The sequence below is a fragment of the Amblyomma mixtum genome, chromosome 10 (assembly GCF_055824585.1).
Source record: "Amblyomma mixtum isolate Tamu chromosome 10, ASM5582458v1, whole genome shotgun sequence".
NCBI classification, from domain to species: Eukaryota; Metazoa; Arthropoda; class Arachnida; order Ixodida; family Ixodidae; genus Amblyomma; species Amblyomma mixtum.
The window spans coordinates 56,033,707-56,060,573 of NC_143021.1; the positions used below are offsets into that span (position 1 = coordinate 56,033,707).

The 26,867-nt window shown below is 46.7% G+C and overlaps 1 protein-coding gene across 1 annotated transcript in view; it reads right to left on the bottom strand.

Annotated features, from left to right (window-relative positions):
• The window catches only part of LOC149325849 (PHD finger protein 12), a 74,904-nt gene that overhangs the window by 26,982 nt on the left and 21,055 nt on the right, over positions 1-26,867 (bottom strand). Inside the window, exons 6-8 of the mRNA XM_089563153.1 lie at positions 12,572-12,632; positions 10,342-10,437; positions 6,672-6,782 (exon numbers count right to left, since the gene is read on the bottom strand). Of these exons, the coding sequence (XP_089419279.1) occupies positions 6,672-6,782; positions 10,342-10,437; positions 12,572-12,632 (268 nt within the window). The remainder of the gene's footprint in view (positions 1-6,671; positions 6,783-10,341; positions 10,438-12,571; positions 12,633-26,867) is intronic.

Below are 26,867 nucleotides of genomic sequence, written 5' to 3' on the forward strand. Positions count from 1 at the left end.
TCTGCTAATTTCTAGCGTGCTTCTGTTGCTGTTGTCACGTTTATGGGTTTTTTTTTTGCACTTTGTATATCTTTCCACACTGCCGACATCCATGTATCTATACTTGTATGATCAGCAATAGACCCTCAGTTGTTAGTCAGCACTGTGTCGTCCGTTTCCTCGTCTCTTGTGCTTGTCGTCATTCGCACTGTTTATTAAAGAGTTATTTTTTCTCGCACGCACTACCTCGTACAATAATGTCCATCTATGAGCGGTGTAGGTATTGCAATAAATTAATGATAAACAAATAGCACAAATTCAGCCCTGTCCCACCACAGGTGCGTCTCAACGGCACAGTCCCATAGCTTCCTAGGGCGCCTCAATGCAGCGCCCCCTTGGTTAGCACAGACCACGGTGTAAGAATACATGTAGGTGAGCAGACACCACAATAATATTGTGCTTCCATAGTGCTTCCACAGATGGCGCTTCCTACTAATGCCCTTCACGGCTCACCCGGCTGGCTTCCATACGGCATCTTCGTATGGAGCGCAATGAAAGCTTGCGCTCACCATTTTGGATATTTGCAGCCTGTTGTGATACCATGAAGTTATAGCTCAACGTTATTCCACAAAACAAGCACTGCGTAGTAATTAGCGCTAAATTACTTGAAAAGTTCATATGCATACAGACCGAGTGCATCATGTAGAACGATGCATCAGATCAGATGTATGGTTCAGTTTTGCGCCACTGGGTTCAACTAAGTTAAGGGTTCAGCTTAAGTTAAAGGCAACGCAGCTTGCTATGGGACGAAAAATGATAGGTGTAACGTTAAGAGATCGGAAGAGGGCGGAGTGGGTGAGGGAACAAACATGGGTTAATGGCATCCTAGTTGAAATCAAGAGGAAGAAGTGGGCTTGGCCAGGGCATGTAATGCAAAGGCAAGATAACCGCTGGTCCTTAAGGGTTAACAGAGTGGATTCCAAGGGAAGGCAAGCGTAGCAGGGGGCGGCAGAAAATTAGGTGGGCGGATGAGATTAAGAAATTTGCGGGAATACAGTGGCTGCAACTGGCAAAGGACAGGGTTAAATGGAGAGACATAGGAGAGGCCTTTGCCTTGCAGTGGGCGTAGTCAGGCTGATTATGATGATGACGATGACTGGCAGTTACTGGCCGAAGGTACAATGAACTGCAATACGGGAAAGCGACTGAATGCGGTTGATCCTAGAAAGAGTTGTTCTGCTCCAAGTATACCACCATCTACATTATGAGAACTGCGTGCTATTTCTGCGAGGACGATGCGTTTGCGTGTTTTTCGCGGCCCCGTGAAACATACAACTCAATATGATGCAATTATTTCACATAAACACACTGAACTCCTAAATTACAACACAGAAATTTTACTGCTAGTACATGTGCGTTCAAGAAATAGCAAATATTGCACTCGTCTCAGCTACTTGCTCTCAGACAAGCTTGGACATCTTACGCAAGTCTTGGCTTTTTTCAGTGTGCTTGTGTTTCAATTGCCGGCAGTACTGTCGCTTGCGAAGGCTTATATAATAAAGCAGTAGCCTGGAGAGCATGTCCTCTCAGTGGAGAGGGCAGGGTGAAACTGAAGTTCTACTACAGTACAGCACCAATGACATCATCTCTCAGAGGTGCATACTCAGGGAACTGCTCTTCGGCTTCCCTAAAGAGCCGAAAGGGGTGCCTGTTAGGGCGCGTGAATCTGCCCCTTGTCTGACAATTGACTAGTTCTGCTTCGGCACTTTTGAAACGCCTTTCTGACCACCAAGTGCTTTCTTGCACATAGCACAGCAGGTCTGCTTGAAAATCTCCCCGGATACAAATCCTGTGATGTAGTAAATTATACACTCAACAACATTTGTATCGTTGTCTTCATAATGAAACCCTTCATCCCAGTCCCAGCTTCCTTCCTTGATTAGCCTGCCAAGCCTCTCTTTAAGCTGGTCTACTTGTTCAGTGGGCTTGGCAGCAGCACATCGGAAACGATGTCCACCAACCCGTTCTGCTTTGTTTTCCAGTTCCTAGCTGGCCTGATACAAGTGCAAATGTCCGTTTTCTGTGCCTTGTCTGGACTAACTGTCGCTCTCGCCGGTGATGCCAGCAGCGAGCTACAACGCTTGAGATAGCAAAAAAAATATCTCGACTACGGCTTGTATGACGTGTGGAGTGAGGTAGCTGGAGGTCTTTCCACTTTTCCCTCTCCTCCCAACCTGCCTGGCTGCTGTTGCGCCCGAATCCTTGCTTCGTGTCACGGGCGCTCTGCGCTGTTCCTGCTCCCAATGCGCAGCAGCTGTACGCACTGGAATGACGCGAGCAACAGGGTGTTGGGCGCACACTGCTTGTCTTGTGCCTTCTTTGGTTAGTCCTCTTGTTCTGCACCGCTTCTGAGCATAAACTGTGGCAGTGCCATTAGGTGCAACGTCACAAAAGCGTCGACGACGCTGGAGCACGGCGTGTTGTGTCAACTGCGGCCGCTCATTGCGATCATAGACATTCCTCTCATGGTAGTTCACGTTTCATCAAAAATCTTTTCCGTGGTTCAGACAAATTTCAATTAACGCAGCATTAGCTAACGGGCATTCGGCATAGTTGTACCAAGGTCAACCGCCGCGACACCTTCGTTACATGGAGTTCACAAATACACACACTTCAATCGGGGTGATGTTGAGGAATTGAGTAACTTTGAAATAATACATTTTTTAAGAGCGCGAAAAAGACAACGATGTTTACACACACAACAACACGAGCGCTGACTTTCAACTGAAAATTTATTATCAGAAATGATATTCCACGACCAGGTAGTTAATAAGCAATGTCGTTTGTGATAATAAATTTTCAGCTGAAAGTCGGCACTCGTGTTGTTGCGTGTGTAAACGTCATCACCTTTTTCGCACTGTTACAAAATGAATAACTACCAACTCGCCCAGCTTTCTGTTCTTCTTATTGAAATAATAGCAAGGAATTCGCTACATGGAGGTCAGTTACATCCAGGTTTAAAGGTGCACTGAAAAGGAATCTGAACTCATCTTTTTGCCGCGGGAACTCAATCTACACGTTCCGAGCAGTCTTAGAAACTTCCATTTATTGCCGTGTGTGGCCGATTTCCCTAACTGAATCGGATTAACGAGCGGGTCCCGCCTTTCTTTTTTAATTCTCCCCGTACGGTGGGCGCGGTCGACCAACGCGTGGAGTGCCTTTCAGCCAGCCCCGTGGAGGCTTTGCTTTCGCTTTATTTTGTTTTTTAGGTTTCCGTGAATAAATAGTTTCATTCAAAGATAATATAGCCGCAAAATAAGCTCGCAGAAGTAAAAATACGCGCAAACTATTTGCTACTACTGATAACTACGTATTACTCCACTGATGGCAGAGCGGCAAGCCTCCACGGGGCTGGCTGAAAGGCACTCCACGCGTTGGACGACTCCGCCCACCGTACGGGGAGAATTAAAAAAAAAAGGCTGAACGTTAATCTGGTTCAGCCACACAGGGCAATAAATCGAAGTTTCTACGAATGCTGGGAACGTGCAGATGGAGTTCCCGTGGCAGAAAGACGAGTTCAGATTCCTCTTCACTGCACCTTTAAGGGTGGACGAGGGTCTTAAAACTAACTTTTTTATTTATGGATAGAATCTCATGAAATTTTGCACACAGATGCATTTTTCTCTTCCGATTCCAAATATGTAGTCATAATTGAGCTGGTGGTCTTAGATCTTACAAAGTCTAGAATGTAATTAGATAATTTCTTACGCATCTTTAATGAACTTTCTCACTGCATTTTGTTGCTTTTGTTTACATGAATTGATAGCCAGAGAGTTCCCATACCCGATAACATCCTTTGTTTTTCTCTAAAGGCATGTCATCCTGGTATACAATGTCAAGTGTAAAAGGTCGCAGTATTTGACACTGCAACTCGTTAACCCAATTCTATTTTGCTATTTACACCTGGCCTAAACAAAAAAAGTAAGAATGTCATCGGATATGAGAATTCGCTGGCTATTAAGTCATGTAATTAAAAGGAGCAAAATGTAGTGAGAAAGTTCATTAAAGCTGCGTAAGAAATTACCTAACTACACTTTAGAATTCAAGATAACTTTTGACCTAAGACCACCAGCTCAATTATGACTACATACTTGGAATCAGAAGAGAAAAATGCATCTGCGTGCAAAATTTCATGAGATTCTAGCCACAGGTAAAGAAGTTAGTCTTAGGACCCTCGTCCCCCTTAAAGGGACCCTGAAAAGCTCTTTGCCAAGGTTAGCAAAAGCCCCCGAGAGATCGGTATTCCATCACTTGTCGCCGCACCGCAAAAATTGTTAAGCGAACTCCATCAACACCGAAGATATCGCCGATTAAAAATGATGTTCCTCCTCTCCCCCACATACCACTCTCAACTCATACACGCGGGGCTCGCTCCGAAAAAAAAAAAAAAGAAAAGACGGGCCGATGCTCCGCCCATGCATACGTCAAGCAATGGCGCTCTGCTTGTTTACTTCCGGTGGTCGCAGACACATGTGCGAAAGTGAGTGCGATTCACTGCGGTGCGCTGTTGCGAACGGCGTCGCAACGTCCGATCACAGCTCGTCACCTGCGTGCAACTTGCTAGATGTCAACGATGAGCCGCGCGCGGCAGACGCAACGACGGGAAGCGGGAGCCAAAGCGTGCGCGGAGAGCGGCAGCGTCGTGATGACGTACAGCGCGCTCCTCAGGGCGCTCGGGGCCGAGCCACGCCGGGCCGGCCTGCCAGCCTTGATGCCGGCCACCGGCGAGTGAAAAACGCGCTAGTATTGTTTGTTCACGTTTATAGCAAGCCCTGGGATAGATGCATGTCAAAAATACATCACTTCTGACGGTCGTTGGCCAATACCGAGCTGATCGTAAAAGTGATGAATACGATACTCGCAAATTTCATCCCATAGCCGCTTTGGTGCTGCTGCGGCGCTTCGCCTGCCCCCTGCTAGCTCCGTTGCTGAAGGCGTCGTGGAAATCGAATATATATTCTATTATGGGACGAGTTCGCAGTAAAGCAATGTGAAGAGTAGGCATTTTGATATAGCGCAAGCTACTTCCGAAGCGCCGTCAGCCACGACTTCGATGCGAAACCATTAGGCCTAGCGACGACTAGGGCAGCCTGGGACCAGCGCGCAGTTCGTCGCCCGGCGTTGCCGCAGTTCGTGTCGTTGCCGAAAGATCCACTTTTGAACAGACATGTTGTCGTTGCTCAAATCTAGGAAGCATCATCTCTGGTAGAATGGCTGTTTTGTATTTCCTTGTACGAACGTCAAGTACGCCGAGCGTGCCGGCCGGCCGACCGGCCTGGATCAGGTCTGCCGGCTTCATAAAAAATGAGCTAAAGAGTGTTCTTGACGTAAATAATAAACCCTAGGCCAAGAAATATGAAAAATTTGTCATTTTTGAGGATCGCTGACCAATACTGAGCTGCTGGTTTAGGTAACAACTGTGATACGAGCAAATTTCTGACCACAACGCCTTGCAGCTGCCGCTGGCCTGACGTTGGGGTCCGGCTCGCCTGGCGCCCGCTCGCTTCGCGGCTGAAGGCGTCGCGGAAAGTGACCATACTATTACTTTACTGTGAGATGATGCTGTTGACTGTAAAGCGATGTGTAGAGTAAGCCTTTTATTATAGCTCAGGCGACATCCGAAGCGCCGGCCGCTGCGGCTTCGATGCGAAACGAGATATAGGCCTAGCGACGACCACGGCAGCCAGGCAGCAGCAGAGCTCGTTGGTCGGAGAGCCCACGAGCGGTGCCGTTGCCGAAAGCTCCCAACATAAGCAGGCATGCTTTGTCGCTGCTCGAATATAGCTGGCAGTCTTTCTGATGACGATCGGTGCGGCATGCCGTCCAAGTTTTCGCACATGTGTCTCCTGATTGCTGCTCGAACGGCATGGATCCGGAGCTCGAAGCGCGGCTGCGTGCAGCCACCGCTGAGATGGGCTTCGAGCCTTTCAGTACACGCCATACCGAGACCCACAGGGCGACGACAGCAGCGATATATATAATTCTAGTACACTATAGCAGCGACTCGTCGGTGCAGCTAGGAAAATCGCAAAGGCGGGCGCCAAGATTCGACGAGAACACATTTTTTGTGAGCAGACGGATTTACTTCATTACCGGAAGTACCACTTTAATTTCAAGAAATGCGCTGGATTCTTACCTCTGTATACGTGTGTTTTAAAAAATAATAAGCAATCAATAAAATAGTATTTCAAGGAGCATCAGTGCTCAGTTTCAAATGAAATATTGCAAAAATTGCGCGTGACGTCAATTGGCAGAGCCAATGAGAAGGGTCGCCCAGTCCATGGCCAAGGCTGGCCAGTTTACGTCATGTGGTAGGGGCGGGTAAAAACGCGCAGTGAGGTGTCGCCCCAATCGGCTGTGAGCGGCAAGTTTGAAAATTTGTTTGTAAATTATTGGTTCCACGCGCAGCTTTCTGAATCAGACTAGAATACTCGCAGAGACCACCTCTACAGAGTTGTTGCAATAAAATATGATTGAAGAAACCATTTCAGGGTCCCCTTAACTGTACCCCGTGATGCGTGCACGGGTAAGGAACCCTGCTGTGGACGCCCTGAGGTGTGTTTAAGCACTGCAGACTCATCCCTTGCCTGCAAGGTTAAGACCGAGGCCCACTCGAGTGAAGTGCTCCCCACCTGAGCCGAGGGTGAGGGTGCGGTAGAGCATGGGGACCGGACTGCCTCGGCCCCCCACGGGGCACACCATGGCCCGAGCCTGCAGCTCACTGCGCAGGATGACGGCCGGACCTGCACACACAAAGCACCACTGCTGCTGCACCACATTTGTCAACCTCCCATAACCCCCCCCCCACCTGTCTACCTGTGCCCTCCTTACCAGAGCAAACTTGCCAATTATCATCCACCCCACCAGACTCTCTTAACCTGAGCAGTCTTAGTGCTAGATGTCCTGCTCTTGCTCATTTTTTCTTGTCCAGCTATGATGTCATTATTCGCATCTGTCCCCCGACCCATTCTGCTCTCTTCCTGTGTCTTAAAGGGCAACTGCAACACTTTCATGAGAATTTCGCGACATTCAAGCATTCAAATCTATATAGGCCGTAGGTAAAGCATGCCAAATGTTTTTGCTCTAGCACTTAAAATAGTGACGTAATCGAAGATTGAATTTTGTGCTTCTCCTCAATGCACCAGAGGAGTGCAGGGAAACTCAGCGTGACATCACGGAAGGTATGATTTTAAATTAGCGCTGTCATCAGCCACACCCTGCCCTGACTCGTTAGACACTGCCAAACCACTCTTGGCAGGGTTTGCCTTCAGTGGTGTTGGTTTTTTTCCTTCATAGCAGGCGTTTAAAAGCGCTGGAAATGAACAGATACCTTCGATGAGGTCATCATGCACCCCCACTTGGCCTTGTGCGCTGCGGAGAAGCTTGAAGGGCATCCGGATTTCAATCGGCGATTACTTCACTATATCAGGTGCTAGCCAAAAAGACTTCGCATGCTTCACCCGCAAGTTTCACGCATTCGACCCTCTTAAGCTCGTGAATTTCTAAAACCTATGCAGTTTCCCTTTAATGTTCCACCATCATTTTCCTTTCCATATGTCGCTGTGCTGGCTTCAACCTAAGTTGAACCCTTTCCATTAGCCTCCAAGTACTGGCAAGATGGTGTCACTAAACAATGCAAAGATGAGACGCCGCCTATGTGCCTTGAACTACTAAAACACAGCTTTCATGCACGTGCCTTTGCCCAGCCTGCACCTCGGTGCCAAGGCAAACACTGTGTTCGGGCAACATGCTTTACAGACCCTGTTCAAGCCTACGTTATCACTAACATTGAATCCTTGCAGAACCGTGCTGTTTGCTTCATATTTTCAGACTACTCACCTTCCACAAGCGTTTTAGCACTAAAAAAACGTGCCAAACTGGAAGATTTGTCATATCGCCGCAAACTTGCTCGCTTAACCCTTTTCCATAAGCTTTATCCCCACCCATCCCTTTGCAGTGATTTGTTTCAGTCACCTGATGCCATCTTTCCCCGCCGTGATCATTCTTTCAAAGTTAAATGCGTAAACTGTCATTCATCATCTTACGCCAATTCGTTCATTCCCCGTACTATCACTGAATGGAATAGTTTGCCATCAGTCATCGCCACAGAAACTGAAAATAAAAAATTCCAAGAGCTTCTTCGCTGTGACGGAAATGTGTAGAAGTTTGTTATTTTTGTTAGTGTTCATTTTTCCTTCGTGTTATGCCTTACATATTAATTAACGTTTTTTGCTACACTTATTTGTTAAAACGTATTGCGGTTACTAATATGATTGTACCCCCCTCTATGTAATAGCCTCTTCTGTAGGGCCTTTAGGGGTAACTTGAATAAATAAATAAAATAAATACTGAGGGGTTTCAGTGGGACGTGCCTGCCAAATCAGACAGCAAGCCAAGAGGGCTGAGGCCCAGCTGTGACTGCCAGTGTACATGACCAGCAGCGGCCCTGAATGCACAGAGCCCTGAGTGTGCGTGTTCACCTGCTGTGATGCTGACTCAAAGTCATCATGGATGTTGAGTTATGGGATTCTGAAGTTGCCACTCCAGAAACTGGAAGGAAACTGTGTTCCCATTTCTGCAGCGGCAGCTTCAAAACCCCACTACTGGACTTCTTCTATGATAGGCAGGACGACAATTATACCCTTGCTGCATTTCTTAATGTATAAGAGAAACTAATGGCTTTTAATTCTAGAAAGATCCCTGCAGCAAAACTTCCGGAGAACTCATCGCAAAAGCATATGCAACACAACACGACCTCAACGAATTGATTTACATGAAATTAGCACATTACTCACGTAATTTGTGCCCATTTTTTCCTAAAATTAAGGCTTCAAAAAGGGGTGGCAAATTACAGATTTCACAAACACGTCCTAAAGAACTCTGCAAGGTGGTACATGATGGAAGCCAACCGCCACCAAAATCAAATAGCACAGGGGATGTCTTTTTTATTTCTTTAATTTGTAGTTTTTCATCAATGGGAGATTAATGAAGAGCAGAAGAAAAAAAAACAACCACATGCTGCTGGTGGGATCCAAACCCACTACTTCCGAATTTTGTGTTCGGTGCTCTACTGACAGAGCTACGGCGACGGCTGTCCAATCTGCTGCTTTCGGGGGTATTTTATGGGTAGTGTAAGTGAACCTTGAGGGTGTTCAACAGCGCCAGTCTCGTCCATAGCGGCGGACCTAGTACGTCCTGTATTACCGCAAGTGCCACATAGGAGCATCATCGAATGGCGATGGTGGAAGCTGTGTGAGAACCCTCTTATGCTGCCTATGGCATCAAGGCTGCCAGAACCGAGGCCCTCGTTAAACTATTAAGCATATAATCGAAGGAAAAAGAGGTGCTCGTTATATGGAAGCCAACAGCCATCGAAACCAAAGAGCCCAGAGGATGTCTTCAGAAGTCGTGGGTCTGAAACCCACTGGCATGTGGTTGTTTTTTCTTCTGCTCTTTATTAATCTCCCACTGAGGAAAAACAACAAACTAAATAGATAAAAAAAAAGACATCCCCCTGTGCTCTGTGATTTCAGTTGCAGTTGTCTTCCGTCTTGTATGCCATAACGAGCACATCTTTTCCTTTCTCTTGTATGCTCTACAAAGGAGGTCATAACGTGCATTGTATATGATACATTGCTGCGCATACGTCGACCCCGCAACTAGCACCCCTCACTGGCCAAAAGAAAGTTGACTCCAAATATAAATCGATGCACACCTCCCACATACCCACCCCAGAGCCACTTTATAATAGTTCCTTGCTTGATGGCATGATGGTGCGAGCGCAGTTCAAAGCAATACACACAGAATGACATAATCACAAAGCCAGCAGTAAGAGGCAATAAAACGGTGACCTCGAGAGCAGCCCAACCGACCAGTGGCAAATCGAACAGCCAACGGTTTGGTACTTTCGGATTCTGGTGCTAAGCACAACACTCCAAAGGTTTTATCTTGCAGCCATTCACAGGGGCGAGCAACCACTGGCACGAGTGAGCTGAGTAAACAGTGCGCAGTTGGCTTTTCCTTATTGGAATAAATTTACAAACACATTACCAACTTTTTTGACACCACTCACTCACCTTTCAACGCGGCTGCACTGGTGTGCTTGCGCAGCACACCAGTTTTCTCTTATAAATCTGGATAACAAAAAACACAAGTGCACAAATTGCATGCCTAATTATGGTAAATGACACAGTTTGAATCGGCACAGAAGAATACACACTCCCCGGTGATTTCGTAACTGTGACCTCATTAAAAAAAATTATTTCCACAGACCCCCCCCCTTGACCTCCTGAGGACACTGACCATTGGGTGTCAGCTGGGACCCCCGCAACTGCTGTAGCCGCTGCCAGGCAAGAAGGTGCACCAGCTTCTCGTCCAACTGGCTCAGCTCCTCCCGACCTGCACACCACAACCAGGCCTTGTTCATGCTGCCACGTTTGTGCTTCACCTTTGTGCTTTTCACCTTTCACCTTTGTGCTTCAGCCATGCTTGCTCGCCAAGTGACTCGGGGGTGCATTATGACCAAGCTAAAAGGCAACCCCAGATGACAGCTACAATTCCAGAGCTACAATAAAACGGAAAGTTGACCTAGTTGGTACATACTTCTGGGAAAAAAAAAAAACAGCGCTGAGACGAAGGACAAAGAAAGAAGAAGACAACAGGACCGGCACTGACTGTCAACTGAAAGTTTATTAGAAACAACACGCAAGATATACTCCATCGGCAACCAAGAGCGCATGGCAACACCAAACGCTATAGTGATACATCAATCACCAGGGTCAAGACACTTTAGTTCGTGAACTGTTACAGAGGGGTTGCTCACACACGAGTCACTGTTTTTGTGGATATGAAACGCTTCACTGATTTCCCTTGTAAAAGATAAACTAACAAAGGAAATCGGTGAATCGTATCATATGTACCCACAAAAACAGTGACTCGTGCGTGAGCACCCCCTCTGTAACAGTTCATGAACTCAAGTATCTTGATGATTGCTGTATCACTATAGCGTTTGGTGTTGCCATGCGCTCTTGGTTGCCGATGGGGTATACATTGCATGTTGTTTCTAATAAACTTTCAGTTGATAGTCAGCGCCGGTACTATTGTCTTCTTCTTTCTTTGTCCCTCGTCTCAGCACTGTTTTTTTCCCAGCATTCCAGAGCTCCCGTACACCACCACATGTACTCGATATAGCTTAGCATCTTGCACCATCAACCTCATTGTCGTCGTCATCGCTGCTACGGTCCCACAGCACGTCATCATCCAGTGAAATCCTCCACTTCACAGACAACCGCATCACACCATCACGTGGAACAACTAAAAATTTTGCCTCGCTGCAGCCACCACACGCGTTGCGAACGTCAAACTTGTCGCCCAGTGCCCAGTTGTTCGTTTCTTCGGCATCAAGAATGACAGCAGTCGTGAATATAGCCATGAGAGAGAGCCGGGGCCCTTACTGGGCCTGGAGCACAAATGACGACTGAGGAAATGCTACATTAAAAACTGGTAAAATGTGGCCGGCAGCCGTCACCTACATCAAACAGAGCCAAAGAGAAACTATGCGCGCTATACGCTAGCGGCGTTGGCACTTCCATCAGCTACCGACACTCCCCGGAAGCACTGCTGTTCAGAGTGGCGATGCCACTGTGATTGGAACAGCAGCTCTTCCATCAACTAACGACACGCCCTTGAGCACCGAGTGTGTAGTTGAAAATAAAAGAGGAAGACCCTTCTGAAAAAGAGCACAGAATAGATGTATGCTACTGTTTGCCTTGCCTTGCCTTTATTTATGGTGATATGCTTTGGTTTCGACTTTAAGTCGACCCCCCCCACCATTTCAGATTTTCATATTTTAAAAAATAAGTCGACTTACAAACGTGTAAATACAATTATACCTTGTTTGCAAATTCTTTGAATAACAACTGCTGTCACTGAAGAAAAAAATACTACCACAGTTTGTCTTAATGCTCACACGACAGAAAAGTTTCTGAATGCTCTCATGAAGCACTGCAAGGCGGCCAGGTGCCTTCTAACTGGAGGAGTGACGTCAGAAGTCAATTAACCACAAGGCAAGGCACTGCTGTCCAAACACAACAGGACGGCTCGCAAAACAGACAGAAGAGCAGCAACCCGAGCTGCAGCACGATCCCTTCCATGCCCCCTCGCTAGGCCTGAAGACAAGGTGTGAATGCCACACGAAACACAGCACTGACGAAGGCACGTAGTCCACTCAGCCCCCGTGCATACGTTTCGCCAGACTGCAAGCCCCGTGACGGGCCCCAACCACCCAAACACTGTCACGAACTGCAAAGGCGTGAAAACGAAACCACACCGTGAGGTGCACACACCGATGCATTCTCGCGAAAGTGAATACTCTGATAGTCATCCTACCAGCGGAGCTTTCATTGAACAGCCTTATCCTCAAGCCATGAGTCGATGGCCACACACGTTAGCAGGCTGCTTGCCTATCTGAATGCACTCGGGACAGCAATCTCACAGAGTAGCACCTGTGGAGCGATCCAATGAGCCCACTCACCGGGACTGCCCTCTCGGCCAACTCGCTTGTCCTCGCCATCACGGGCCTCCTCAGCCGAGCCCTGCACGCCAAGGTCACTCCTCTCAATTCAGGCACAACACAACCCCCCACTAGGAAGACAGCAAGGCCGAAACCCTGCGGTCTCCTTGGGGGAAGCACTTTCACAAGGGCGCATGGAGGCACTTTCACAAGGGCGCATGAAGGGCAAAATGTGACAGCAAATTTCGGACAGCTTGTGATGTGTCAAAGGGGAGCTTTCTTTGAGGTTCCCACAAACTGCCCAGCAGTTGTTGCAGACTTGCACCAAAGGCAGCTGCGTGCATGACAGGTCCAAAGCACACTAGGGTTGCACAAGTAAGGCCCACAAAAGAACCAAAAGGAGTGGCATCCTTTGAACTTTCCACTTCCTCCTTCCCCTGCTTTGCTGTGGGACAGCCAGTCCTGATCGAAGGATGCAGTCGCGTGTTGTTGACGCTTGCTTTTTGCACCTGCTGCCCCTTTTTGCACCAGGCACAGGCCTACAATGCAAGCAGCCAGTGGTGCTGACCAGGGTGCGAAGAAATAAGCCGAGAAAAGCTAGCACCTGAAACGAGGTGTAAAGAGGCAACTGGTGGCACAAGTGTTTCGTACTCCTGACATTTATGTGCGTGATTGAAGGATGCAGCTGGCAAGGCAGAGAGGCCTAACGTGGACAAGAGTTCGAAGACAGCAGGCACTTGATTACAAATTTTCTGAAAAAGAGTAGATTTTCGGTTTGAAAGCGAACAGGCGCCTGCCAGAAAGGCGAATGAGATGTTGGCACAGTTTGCTTCATCAAGACGTTAGAGCAGTTGCAATAAAAGAGGTTGTTCCAAGTGAGCAGATTCATTCTTTATCAAAGCATCAAAATATGGTGCGAGTTACAATCGAAGTCTTTGCACTACCGTATTTACTCGCATAATAGGCGCACTCGCATAAAAGGCGTACCCCTAGTTTGGGCGCGAAAAATCAGATTTTTTTTATTTCCGCGCATAAAAGGCACACCCCGAACTTGGCACTGTGATCAATACTGTATTTACACGATTGCAAGCTGACACTTCGCCACCCCCCGCTCCCCAATCTTTATTTTAACAAAGTTTTCGCTGAACTGACTACTAGTCCTCACTAGTGCTGCTACGGACCCACAGCACGTACAACGACATCGCGTAGAACAGCCGCACACAGTTTTCAGGGATGCTCACTTTAAACGTCTGTTTGGAAAGCTTCATCTCGAGCCGGAAACGTTCCCGACTTAGGCCCGCGAAAACCTCGGCGCTTGGAGTCGCGTAGAAAATTTAGGGACGCCGCAGTCGCAACTTCGGCCACGTCGTATTTTACAACCTGCCGCGCGCTAGCCGTGTTCGAGAGCAAACTCCCTGCCGTGTAGCTGTTAAGGTACTTGGCCGTCGAGCTAAAACAGCAACGCTCCGCGGCAAAGCCATAAACCACGATGAACTATCGCGCTACCGCAGATCCCGGCACTTGACAGCAACAAAAAAACAAAAACAAGAGCTGGAGATGCTGATGGCGATATGGATAGCGAAAGCTCGCGGCGGAGGAAAACGTTGATGATTATGATAAGCTCTACCTCGGGCGCCCTCCGTGGGTGGCGTCTGGAAGCTCCTGTGCGCGTGTGTGGCCTCCACGATCAAGCGCCTGTTGTGCGCAGCCGGAGCCGATCGCACAGGCCTCGGCGCGTGCATTCCGAAGGCTATTCCCGCGTGGGTCGTGGAAAGTTTCGGTGCGGCGCTTACACGGATCTTTTTTTTTTTTAATATTTTCTTCGGGAAAACGGGGTGCGGCCCGTACACGAGTGCATTTACGCGATGTGATCAATTTTGAGAGTCGAAAAATTTCCGGAAATTTTTCCCGGCGTAATAGGCGCACCCCGAACTTTGAGCCGGATTTTCTGGAAAAAAAGTGCGCCTATTATGCGAGTAAATACGGTATTTTTTATTGACCTTGAAAAACAGGTGCGCATTACAATTAACAGCACACTAGAATTGATGGTTTGGTTTATGGGGGTTTAAAGTCCCAAAGCAATTCAGGCTATGGCAGACGGCGTAGTGAAGGGCTCCGGAAATTTCGACCACCTGGGGTTCTTTAACGTGCACTGACATCGCACAGTACATGGGCCTCTAGAATTTTGTCTCCATAGAAATTCGACCGCCATAGAAATTCGACCACCAGGAACCACCTGCCAGAGTCAAGTTAGCGATTTTTCGCTCACAACGTTGACAATGCCGACAACGCTGACGGCGGATTTCCTGGGTAAAAAGGCTATCATGCTGAGGAAGAAAACAAGTCAGGACTGCACCGATATGCACCCCATCTAACCTCGTCCATATTGCCCACTGACGTTATGCAAGCTACCGCAAGCAGCTATTTCTGAAAATTATTTGCGAATGGCAGAATCCACGCAGAGCTTTCAAATTTGGCTCAAACACTGACAAAGAAAACATCTACAGATCTGTTCACTAGCATATGAAGATCAATATCATTTTAGGGCCCCTTTAAGTACACAGCAGCCACTTCCACCAAGAGAAGGGAGAGTCACTCATCGCTGCCCACTGACAAAGAAAACGTCTACAGATCTCTTGCACTAGCATATGAAGATCAAGATCATTTCAGGGTCCCTTTAAGTACACAGCAGCCACTTCCATCAGGAGAAGGGAGTCACTTATCGCTGCCCACTGACAAAGAAAACGTCTACAGATCTCTTGCACTAGCATATCAAGATCAAGATCATTTTAGGGTCCCTTTAAGTACACAGCAGCCACTTCCATCAGGAGAAGGGAGTCACTTATCGCTGCCCACTGACAAAGAAAATGTCTACAGATCTCTTGCACTAGCATATCAAGATCAAGATCATTTTAGGGTCCCTTTAAGTACACAGCAGCCACTTCCATCAGGAGAAGGGAGTCACTTATCGCTGCCCACTGACAAAGAAAACGTCTACAGATCTGTTGCACTAGCATATGAAGATCAAGATCATTTCAGGGTCCCTTTAAGTACACAGCAGCCACTTCCATCAGGAGAAGGGAGAGTCACTCATCGCTGCCCACTGACAAAGAAAACGTCTACAGATCTGTTGCACTAGCATATGAAGATCAAGATCATTTCAGGGTCCCTTTAAGTACACAGCAGCCACCTCCATCAGGAGAAGGGAGAGTCACTCATCGCTGCCCACAAAGAAAACGTCTACAGATCTGTTGCACTAGCATATCAAGATCAAGATCCTTTCAGGGTCCCTTTAAGTACACAGAAGCCACCTCCATCAGGAGAAGGGAGAGTCACTCATCGCTGCCCACTGACAAAGAAAATGTCTACAGATCTGTTGCAGTAGCATATCAAGATCAAGATCATTTCAGGGTCCCTTTAAGTACACAGCAGCCACTTCCATCAGGAGAGACTCACTTATCGCTGCCCACTGACAAAGAAAATGTCTACAGATCTGTTGCACTAGCATATCAAGATCAAGATCATTTCAGGGTCCCTTTAAGTACACAGCAGCCACTTCCATCAGGAGAAGGGACAGTCACTCATCGCTGCCCACAGACAAAGAAAACAACTACAGATCTGTTGCACTAGCATATCAAGATCAAGATCATTTCAGGGTCCCTTTAAGTACACAGCAGCCACTTCTATCAGGAGAAGAGAGAGTCACTCATCACTGCCCACTGACAAAGAAAATGTCTACAGATCTGTTGCACTAGCATATCAAGATCAAGATCATTTCAGGGTCCCTTTAAGTACACAGCAGCCACTTCCATCAGGAGAGACTCACTTATCGCTGCCCACTGACAAAGAAAATGTCTACAGATCTGTTGCACTAGCATATCAAGATCAAGATCATTTCAGGGTCCCTTTAAGTACACAGCAGCCACTTCCATCAGGAGAAAGGACAGTCACTCATCGCTGCCCACAGACAAAGAAAACAACTACAGATCTGTTGCACTAGCATATCAAGATCAAGATCATTTCAGGGTCCCTTTAAGTACACAGCAGCCACTTCTATCAGGAGAAGAGAGAGTCACTCATCACTGCCCACTGACAAAGAAAATGTCTACAGATCTGTTGCACTAGCAGATCAAGATCAAGATCATTTCAGGGTCCCTTTAAGTACACAGCAGCCACTTCCATCAGGAGAAGGGAGAGTCACTCATCGCTGCCCACTGACAAAGAAAATGTCTACAGATCTGTTGCACTAGCATATCAAGATCAAGATCATTTTAGGGTCCCTTTAAGTACACAGCAGCCACCTCCATCAGGAGAAGGGAGAGTCACTCATCGCTGCCCACAAAGAAAACGTCTACAGATCTGTTGCACTAGCATATCAAGATCAAGATCATTTCAGGGTCCCTTTAAGTACACAGAAGCCACCTCCATCAAGAGAAGGGAGAGTCACTCATCGCTGCCCACTGACAAAGAAAATGTCTACAGATCTGTTGCAGTAGCATATCAAGATCAAGATCATTTCAGGGTCCCTTTAAGTACACAGCAGCCACTTCCATCAGGAGAGACTCACTTATCGCTGCCCACTGACAAAGAAAATGTCTACAGATCTGTTGCACTAGCATATCAAGATCAAGATCATTTCAGGGTCCCTTTAAGTACACAGCAGCCACTTCCATCAGGAGAAGGGACAGTCACTCATCGCTGCCCACAGACAAAGAAAACAACTACAGATCTGTTGCACTAGCATATCAAGATCAAGATAATTTCAGGGTCCCTTTAAGTACACAGCAGCCACTTCTATCAGGAGAAGAGAGAGTCACTCATCACTGCCCACTGACAAAGAAAATGTCTACAGATCTGTTGCACTAGCATATCAAGATCAAGATCATTTCAGGGTCCCTTTAAGTACACAGCAGCCACTTCCATCAGGAGAAGGGATAGTCACTCATCGCTGCCCACTGACAAAGAAAATGTCTACAGATCTGTTGCACTAGCATATCAAGATCAAGATCATTTCAGGGTCCCTTTAAGTACACAGCAGCCACTTCCATCAGGAGAAGAGAGAGTCACTCATCGCTGCCCACTGACAAAGAAAACGTCTACAGATCTGTTGCACTAGCATATCAAGATCAAGATCATTTCAGGGTACCTTTAAGTACACAGCAGCCACTTCTATCAGGAGAAGGGAGAGTCACTCATCGCTGCCCACTGACAAAGAAAATGTCTACAGATCTGTTGCACTAGCATATCAAGATCAACATCATTTCAGGGTCCCTTTAAAGGGACCCTGAAATGATCTTGATATGCTAGTGCAACAGATCTGTAGACATTTTCTTTGTCAGTGGCCAGCGATGAGTGACTCTCCCTTCTCCTGATAGAAGTGGCTGCTGTGTACTTAAAGGTTCCCTGAAATGATCTTGATCTTGATATGCTAGTGCAACAGATCTGTAGACGTTTTCTTTGTCAGTGGGCAGCGATGAGTGACTCTCCCTTCTCCTGATGGAAGTGGGTGCTGTGTACTTAAAGGGACCCTGAAATGATCTTGATCTTGATATGCTAGTGCAACAGATCTGTAGACGTTTTCTTTGTCAGTGGGTAGCGATGAGTGACTCTCCCTTCTCCTGATAGAAGTGGCTGCTGTGTACTTAAAGGGTCCCTGAAATGATCTTGATATGCTAGTGCAACAGATCTGTAGACGTTTTCTTTGTCAGTGGGCAGCGATGAGTGACTCCCTTCTGATAGAAGTGGCTGCTGTGTACTTAAAGGGACCCTGAAATGATCTTGATCTTGATATGCTAATGCAACAGATCTGTAGACGTTTTCTTTGTCAGTGGGCAGCGATGAGTGACTCTCCCTTCTCCTGATGGAAGTGGCTGCTGTGTACTTAAAGGGTCCCTGAAATGATCTTGAGCTTGATATGCTAGAGCAACAGATGTGTAGACGTTTTCTTTGTCAGTGGGCAGCGATGAGTGACTCTCCCTTCTCCTGATGGAAGTGGCTGCTGTGTACTTAAAGGGACCCTGAAATGATCTTGATCTTGATATGCTAGTGCAACAGATCTGTAGACATTTTCTTTGTCAGTGGGCAGCGGTGAGTGACTCTCCCTTCTCCTGATAGAAGTGGCTGCTGTGTACTTAAGAGTGACTCTCCCTTCTCCTGATGGAAGTGGCTGCTGTGTACTTAAGTACACAGCAGCCACTTCTATCAGGAGAAGGGAGAGTCACTCACCGCTGCCCACTGACAAAGAAAATGTCTACAGATCTGTTGCACTAGCATATCAAGATCAAGATCATTTCAGGGTCCCTTTATGTACACAGCAGCCACTTCCATCAGGAGAAGGGAGAGTCACTCATCGCTGCCCACTGACAAAGAAAATGTCTACAGATCTGTTGCACTAGAATATCAAGATCAAGATCATTTCAGGGTCCCTTTAAGTACACAGCAGCCACTTCCATCAGGAGAAGGGAGAGTCACTCATCGCTGCCCACTGACAAAGAAAATGTCTACAGATCTGTTGCACTAGCATATCAAGATCAAGATCATTTCAGGGTCCCTTTAAGTACACAGCAGCCACTTCCATCAGGAGAAGAGAGAGTCACTCATCGCTGCCCACTGACAAAGAAAACATCTACAGATCTGTTCACTAGCATATGAAGATCAATATCATTTTAGGGCCCCTTTAAGTACACAGCAGCCACTTCCACCAAGAGAAGGGAGAGTCACTCATCGCTGCCCACTGACAAAGAAAACGTCTACAGATCTGTTGCACTAGCATATGAAGATCAAGATCATTTCAGGGTCCCTTTAAGTACACAGCAGCCACTTCCATCAGGAGAAGGGAGTCACTTATCGCTGCCCACTGACAAAGAAAACGTCTACAGATCTGTTGCACTAGCATATCAAGATCAAGATCATTTTAGGGTCCCTTTAAGTACACAGCAGCCACTTCCATCAGGAGAAGGGAGTCACTTATCGCTGCCCACTGACAAAGAAAACGTCTACAGATCTGTTGCACTAGCATATGAAGATCAAGATCATTTCAGGGTCCCTTTAAGTACACAGCAGCCACTTCCATCAGGAGAAGGGAGAGTCACTCATCGCTGCCCACTGACAAAGAAAACGTCTACAGATCTGTTGCACTAGCATATGAAGATCAAGATCATTTCAGGGTCCCTTTAAGTACACAGCAGCCACCTCCATCAGGAGAAGGGAGAGTCACTCATCGCTGCCCACAAAGAAAACGTCTACAGATCTGTTGCACTAGCATATCAAGATCAAGATCCTTTCAGGGTCCCTTTAAGTACACAGAAGCCACCTCCATCAGGAGAAGGGAGAGTCACTCATCGCTGCCCATTGACAAAGAAAATGTCTACAGATCTGTTGCAGTAGCATATCAAGATCAAGATCATTTCAGGGTCCCTTTAAGTACACAGCAGCCACTTCCATCAGGAGAGACTCACTTATCGCTGCCCACTGACAAAGAAAATGTCTACAGATCTGTTGCACTAGCATATCAAGATCAAGATCATTTCAGGGTCCCTTTAAGTACAAAGCAGCCACTTCCATCAGGAGAAGGGACAGTCACTCATCGCTGCCCACAGACAAAGAAAACAACTACAGATCTGTTGCACTAGCATATCAAGATCAAGATCATTTCAGGGTCCCTTTAAGTACACAGCAGCCACTTCTATCAGGAGAAGAGAGAGTCACTCATCACTGCCCACTGACAAAGAAAATGTCTACAGATCTGTTGCACTAGCATATCAAGATCAAGATCATTTCAGGGTCCCTTTAAGTACACAGCAGCCACTTCCATCAGGAGAGACTCACTTATCGCTGCCCACTGACAAAGAAAATGTCTACAGATCTGTTGCACTAGCATATCAAGATCAAGATCATTTCAGGGTCCCTTTAAGTACACAGCAGACACTTCCATCAGGAGAAGGGACAGTCACTCATCGCTGCCCACAGACAAAGAAAACAACTACAGATCTGTTGCACTAGCATATCAAGATCAAGATCATTTCAGGGTCCCTTTAAGTACACAGCAGCCACTTCTATCAGGAGAAGAGAGAGTCACTCATCACTGCCCACTGACAAAGAAAATGTCTACAGATCTGTTGCACTAGCATATCAAGATCAAGATCATTTCAGGGTCCCTTTAAGTACACAGCAGCCACTTCCATCAGGAGAAGGGAGAGTCACTCATCGCTGCCCACTGACAAAGAAAATGTCTACAGATCTGTTGCACTAGCATATCAAGATCAAGATCATTTTAGGGTCCCTTTAAGTACACAGCAGCCACCTCCATCAGGAGAAGGGAGAGTCACTCATCGCTGCCCACAAAGAAAACGTCTACAGATCTGTTGCACTAGCATATCAAGATCAAGATCATTTCAGGGTCCCTTTAAGTACACAGAAGCCACCTCCATCAAGAGAAGGGAGAGTCACTCATCGCTGCCCACTGACAAAGAAAATGTCTACAGATCTGTTGCAGTAGCATATCAAGATCAAGATCATTTCAGGGTCCCTTTAAGTACACAGCAGCCACTTCCATCAGGAGAGACTCACTTATCGCTGCCCACTGACAAAGAAAATGTCTACAGATCTGTTGCACTAGCATATCAAGATCAAGATCATTTCAGGGTCCCTTTAAGTACACAGCAGCCACTTCCATCAGGAGAAGGGACAGTCACTCATCGCTGCCCACAGACAAAGAAAACAACTACAGATCTGTTGCACTAGCATATCAAGATCAAGATCATTTCAGGGTCCCTTTAAGTACACAGCAGCCACTTCTATCAGGAGAAGAGAGAGTCACTCATCACTGCCCACTGACAAAGAAAATGTCTACAGATCTGTTGCACTAGCATATCAAGATCAAGATCATTTCAGGGTCCCTTTAAGTACACAGCAGCCACTTCCATCAGGAGAAGGGATAGTCACTCATCGCTGCCCACTGACAAAGAAAATGTCTACAGATCTGTTGCACTAGCATATCAAGATCAAGATCATTTCAGGGTCCCTTTAAGTACACAGCAGCCACTTCCATCAGGAGAAGAGAGAGTCACTCATCGCTGCCCACTGACAAAGAAAACGTCTACAGATCTGTTGCACTAGCATATCAAGATCAAGATCATTTCAGGGTACCTTTAAGTACACAGCAGCCACTTCTATCAGGAGAAGGGAGAGTCACTCATCGCTGCCCACTGACAAAGAAAATGTCTACAGATCTGTTGCACTAGCATATCAAGATCAAGATCATTTCAGGGTCCCTTTAAGTACACAGCAGCCACTTCTATCAGGAGAAGGGAGAGTCACTCATCGCTGCCCACTGACCAACAAAATGTCTACAGATCTGTTGCACTAGCATATCAAGATCAACATCATTTCAGGGTCCCTTTAAAGGGACCCTGAAATGATCTTGATATGCTAGTGCAACAGATCTGTAGACATTTTCTTTGTCAGTGGGCAGCGATGAGTGACTCTCCCTTCTCCTGATAGAAGTGGCTGCTGTGTACTTAAAGGTTCCCTGAAATGATCTTGATCTTGATATGCTAGTGCAACAGATCTGTAGACGTTTTCTTTGTCAGTGGGCAGCGATGAGTGACTCTCCCTTCTCCTGATGGAAGTGGGTGCTGTGTACTTAAAGGGACCCTGAAATGATCTTGATCTTGATATGCTAGTGCAACAGATCTGTAGACGTTTTCTTTGTCAGTGGGTAGCGATGAGTGACTCTCCCTTCTCCTGATAGAAGTGGCTGCTGTGTACTTAAAGGGTCCCTGAAATGATCTTGATATGCTAGTGCAACAGATCTGTAGACGTTTTCTTTGTCAGTGGGCAGCGATGAGTGACTCCCTTCTGATAGAAGTGGCTGCTGTGTACTTAAAGGGACCCTGAAATGATCTTGATCTTGATATGCTAATGCAACAGATCTGTAGACGTTTTCTTTGTCAGTGGGCAGCGATGAGTGACTCTCCCTTCTCCTGATGGAAGTGGCTGCTGTGTACTTAAAGGGTCCCTGAAATGATCTTGAGCTTGATATGCTAGAGCAACAGATGTGTAGACGTTTTCTTTGTCAGTGGGCAGCGATGAGTGACTCTCCCTTCTCCTGATGGAAGTGGCTGCTGTGTACTTAAAGGGACCCTGAAATGATCTTGATCTTGATATGCTAGTGCAACAGATCTGTAGACATTTTCTTTGTCAGTGGGCAGCGGTGAGTGACTCTCCCTTCTCCTGATGGAAGTGGCTGCTGTGTACTTAAGTACACAGCAGCCACTTCTATCAGGAGTAGGGAGAGTCACTCACCGCTGCCCACTGACAAAGAAAATGTCTACAGATCTGTTGCACTAGCATATCAAGATCAAGATCATTTCAGGGTCCCTTTATGTACACAGCAGCCACTTCCATCAGGAGAAGGGAGAGTCACTCATCGCTGCCCACTGACAAAGAAAATGTCTACAGATCTGTTGCACTAGCATATCAAGATCAAGATCATTTCAGGGTCCCTTTAAGTACACAGCAGCCACTTCCATCAGGAGAAGGGAGAGTCACTCATCGCTGCCCACTGACAAAGAAAATGTCTACAGATCTGTTGCACTAGCATATCAAGATCAAGATCATTTCAGGGTCCCTTTCAGTACACAGCAGCCACTTCCATCAGGAGAAGGGAGAGTCACTCATCGCTGCCCACTGACAAAGAAAACGTCTACAGATCTGTTGCACTAGCATATCAAGATCAAGATCATTTCAGGGTACCTTTAAGTACACAGCAGCCACTTCTATCAGAAGAAGGGAGAGTCACTCATCGCTGCCCACTGACAAAGAAAATGTCTACAGATCTGTTGCACTAGCATATCAAGATCAAGATCATTTCAGGGTCCCTTTAAGTACACAGCAGCCACTTCTATCAGGACAAGGGAGAGTCACTCATCGCTGCCCACTGACAAAGAAAATGTCTACAGATCTGTTGCACTAGCATATCAAGATCAAGATCATTTCAGGGTCCCTTTAAGTACACAGCAGCCACTTCCATCAGGAGAACGGAGAGTCACTCATCGCTGCCCACTGACAAAGAAAATGTCTACAGATCTGTTGCACTAGCATATCAAGATCAAGATCATTTCAGGGTCCCTTTAAGTACACAGCAGCCACTTCTATCAGGACAAGGGAGAGTCACTCATCGCTGCCCACTGACAAAGAAAATGTCTACAGATCTGTTGCACTAGCATATCAGGATCAAGATCATTTCAGGGTCCCTTTAAGTACACAGCAGCCACCTCCATCAGGAGAAGGGAGAGTCACTCATCGCTGCCCACAAAGAAAACGTCTACAGATCTGTTGCACTAGCATATCAAGATCAAGATCCTTTCAGGGTCCCTTTAAGTACACAGAAGCCACCTCCATCAGGAGAAGGGAGAGTCACTCATCGCTGCCCACTGACAAAGAAAATGTCTACAGATCTGTTGCAGTAGCATATCAAGATCAAGATCATTTCAGGGTCCCTTTAAGTACACAGCAGCCACTTCCATCAGGAGAGACTCACTTATCGCTGCCCACTGACAAAGAAAATGTCTACAGATCTGTTGCACTAGCATATCAAGCTCAAGATCATTTCAGGGACCCTTTAAGTACACAGCAGCCACTTCCATCAGGAGAAGGGAGAGTCACTCATCGCTGCCCACTGACAAAGAAAACGTCTACAGATCTGTTGCATTAGCATATCAAGATCAAGATCATTTCAGGGTCCCTTTAAGTACACAGCAGCCACTTCTATCAGGAGAAGGGAGTCACTCATCGCTGCCCACTGACAAAGAAAACGTCTACAGATCTGTTGCACTAGCATATCAAGATCATTTCAGGGACCCTTTAAGTACACAGCAGCCACTTCTATCAGGAGAAGGGAGAGTCACTCATCGCTGCCCACTGACAAAGAAAATGTCTACAGATCTGTTGCACTAGCATATCAAGATCATTTCAGGGACCCTTTAAGTACACAGCAGCCACTTCTATCAGGAGAAGGGAGAGTCACTCATCGCTGCCCACTGACAAAGAAAATGTCTACAGATCTGTTGCACTAGCATATCAAGATCATTTCAGGGTCCCTTTAAGTACACAGCAGCCACTTCTATCAGGAGAAGGGAGAGTCACTCACCGGTGCCCACTGACAAAGAAAATGTCTACAGATCTGTTGCACTAGCATATCAAGATCAAGATCATTTCAGGGTCCCTTTAAGTACACAGCAGCCACTTCCATCAGGAGAAGGGAGAGTCACTCATCGCTGCCCACTGACAAAGAAAATGTCTACAGATCTGTTGCACTAGCATATCAAGATCAAGATCATTTCAGGGTCCCTTTAAGTACACAGCAGCCACTTCCATCAGGAGAAGGGAGAGTCACTCATCGCTGCCCACTGACAAAGAAAATGTCTACAGATCTGTTGCACTAGCATATCAAGATCAAGATCATTTCAGGGTCCCTTTCAGTACACAGCAGCCACTTCCATCAGGAGAAGGGAGAGTCACTCATCGCTGCCCACTGACAAAGAAAACGTCTACAGATCTGTTGCACTAGCATATCAAGATCAAGATCATTTCAGGGTACCTTTAAGTACACAGCAGCCACTTCTATCAGAAGAAGGGAGAGTCACTCATCGCTGCCCACTGACAAAGAAAATGTCTACAGATCTGTTGCACTAGCATATCAAGATCAAGATCATTTCAGGGTCCCTTTAAGTACACAGCAGCCACTTCTATCAGGACAAGGGAGAGTCACTCATCGCTGCCCACTGACAAAGAAAATGTCTACAGATCTGTTGCACTAGCATATCAAGATCAAGATCATTTCAGGGTCCCTTTAAGTACACAGCAGCCACTTCCATCAGGAGAACGGAGAGTCACTCATCGCTGCCCACTGACAAAGAAAACGTCTACAGATCTGTTGCATTAGCATATCAAGATCAAGATCATTTCAGGGTCCCTTTAAGTACACAGCAGCCACTTCTATCAGGAGAAGGGAGTCACTCATCGCTGCCCACTGACAAAGAAAACGTCTACAGATCTGTTGCACTAGCATATCAAGATCATTTCAGGGACCCTTTAAGTACACAGCAGCCACTTCTATCAGGAGAAGGGAGAGTCACTCATCGCTGCCCACTGACAAAGAAAATGTCTACAGATCTGTTGCACTAGCATATCAAGATCATTTCAGGGACCCTTTAAGTACACAGCAGCCACTTCTATCAGGAGAAGGGAGAGTCACTCATCGCTGCCCACTGACAAAGAAAATGTCTACAGATCTGTTGCACTAGCATATCAAGATCATTTCAGGGTCCCTTTAAGTACACAGCAGCCACTTCTATCAGGAGAAGGGAGAGTCACTCACCGGTGCCCACTGACAAAGAAAATGTCTACAGATCTGTTGCACTAGCATATCAAGATCAAGATCATTTCAGGGTCCCTTTAAGTACACAGCAGCCACTTCCATCAGGAGAAGGGAGAGTCACTCATCGCTGCCCACTGACAAAGAAAATGTCTACAGATCTGTTGCACTAGCATATCAAGATCAAGATCATTTCAGGGTCCCTTTAAGTACACAGCAGCCACTTCCATCAGGAGAAGGGAGAGTCACTCATCGCTGCCCACTGACAAAGAAAATGTCTACAGATCTGTTGCACTAGCATATCAAGATCAAGATCATTTCAGGGTCCCTTTCAGTACACAGCAGCCACTTCCATCAGGAGAAGGGAGAGTCACTCATCGCTGCCCACTGACAAAGAAAACGTCTACAGATCTGTTGCACTAGCATATCAAGATCAAGATCATTTCAGGGTACCTTTAAGTACACAGCAGCCACTTCTATCAGAAGAAGGGAGAGTCACTCATCGCTGCCCACTGACAAAGAAAATGTCTACAGATCTGTTGCACTAGCATATCAAGATCAAGATCATTTCAGGGTCCCTTTAAGTACACAGCAGCCACTTCTATCAGGACAAGGGAGAGTCACTCATCGCTGCCCACTGACAAAGAAAATGTCTACAGATCTGTTGCACTAGCATATCAAGATCAAGATCATTTCAGGGTCCCTTTAAGTACACAGCAGCCACTTCCATCAGGAGAACGGAGAGTCACTCATCGCTGCCCACTGACAAAGAAAATGTCTACAGATCTGTTGAACTAGCATATCAAGATCAAGATCATTTCAGGGTCTCTTTAAGTACACAGCAGCCACTTCTATCAGGACAAGGGAGAGTCACTCATCGCTGCCCACTGACAAAGAAAATGTCTACAGATCTGTTGCACTAGCATATCAGGATCAAGA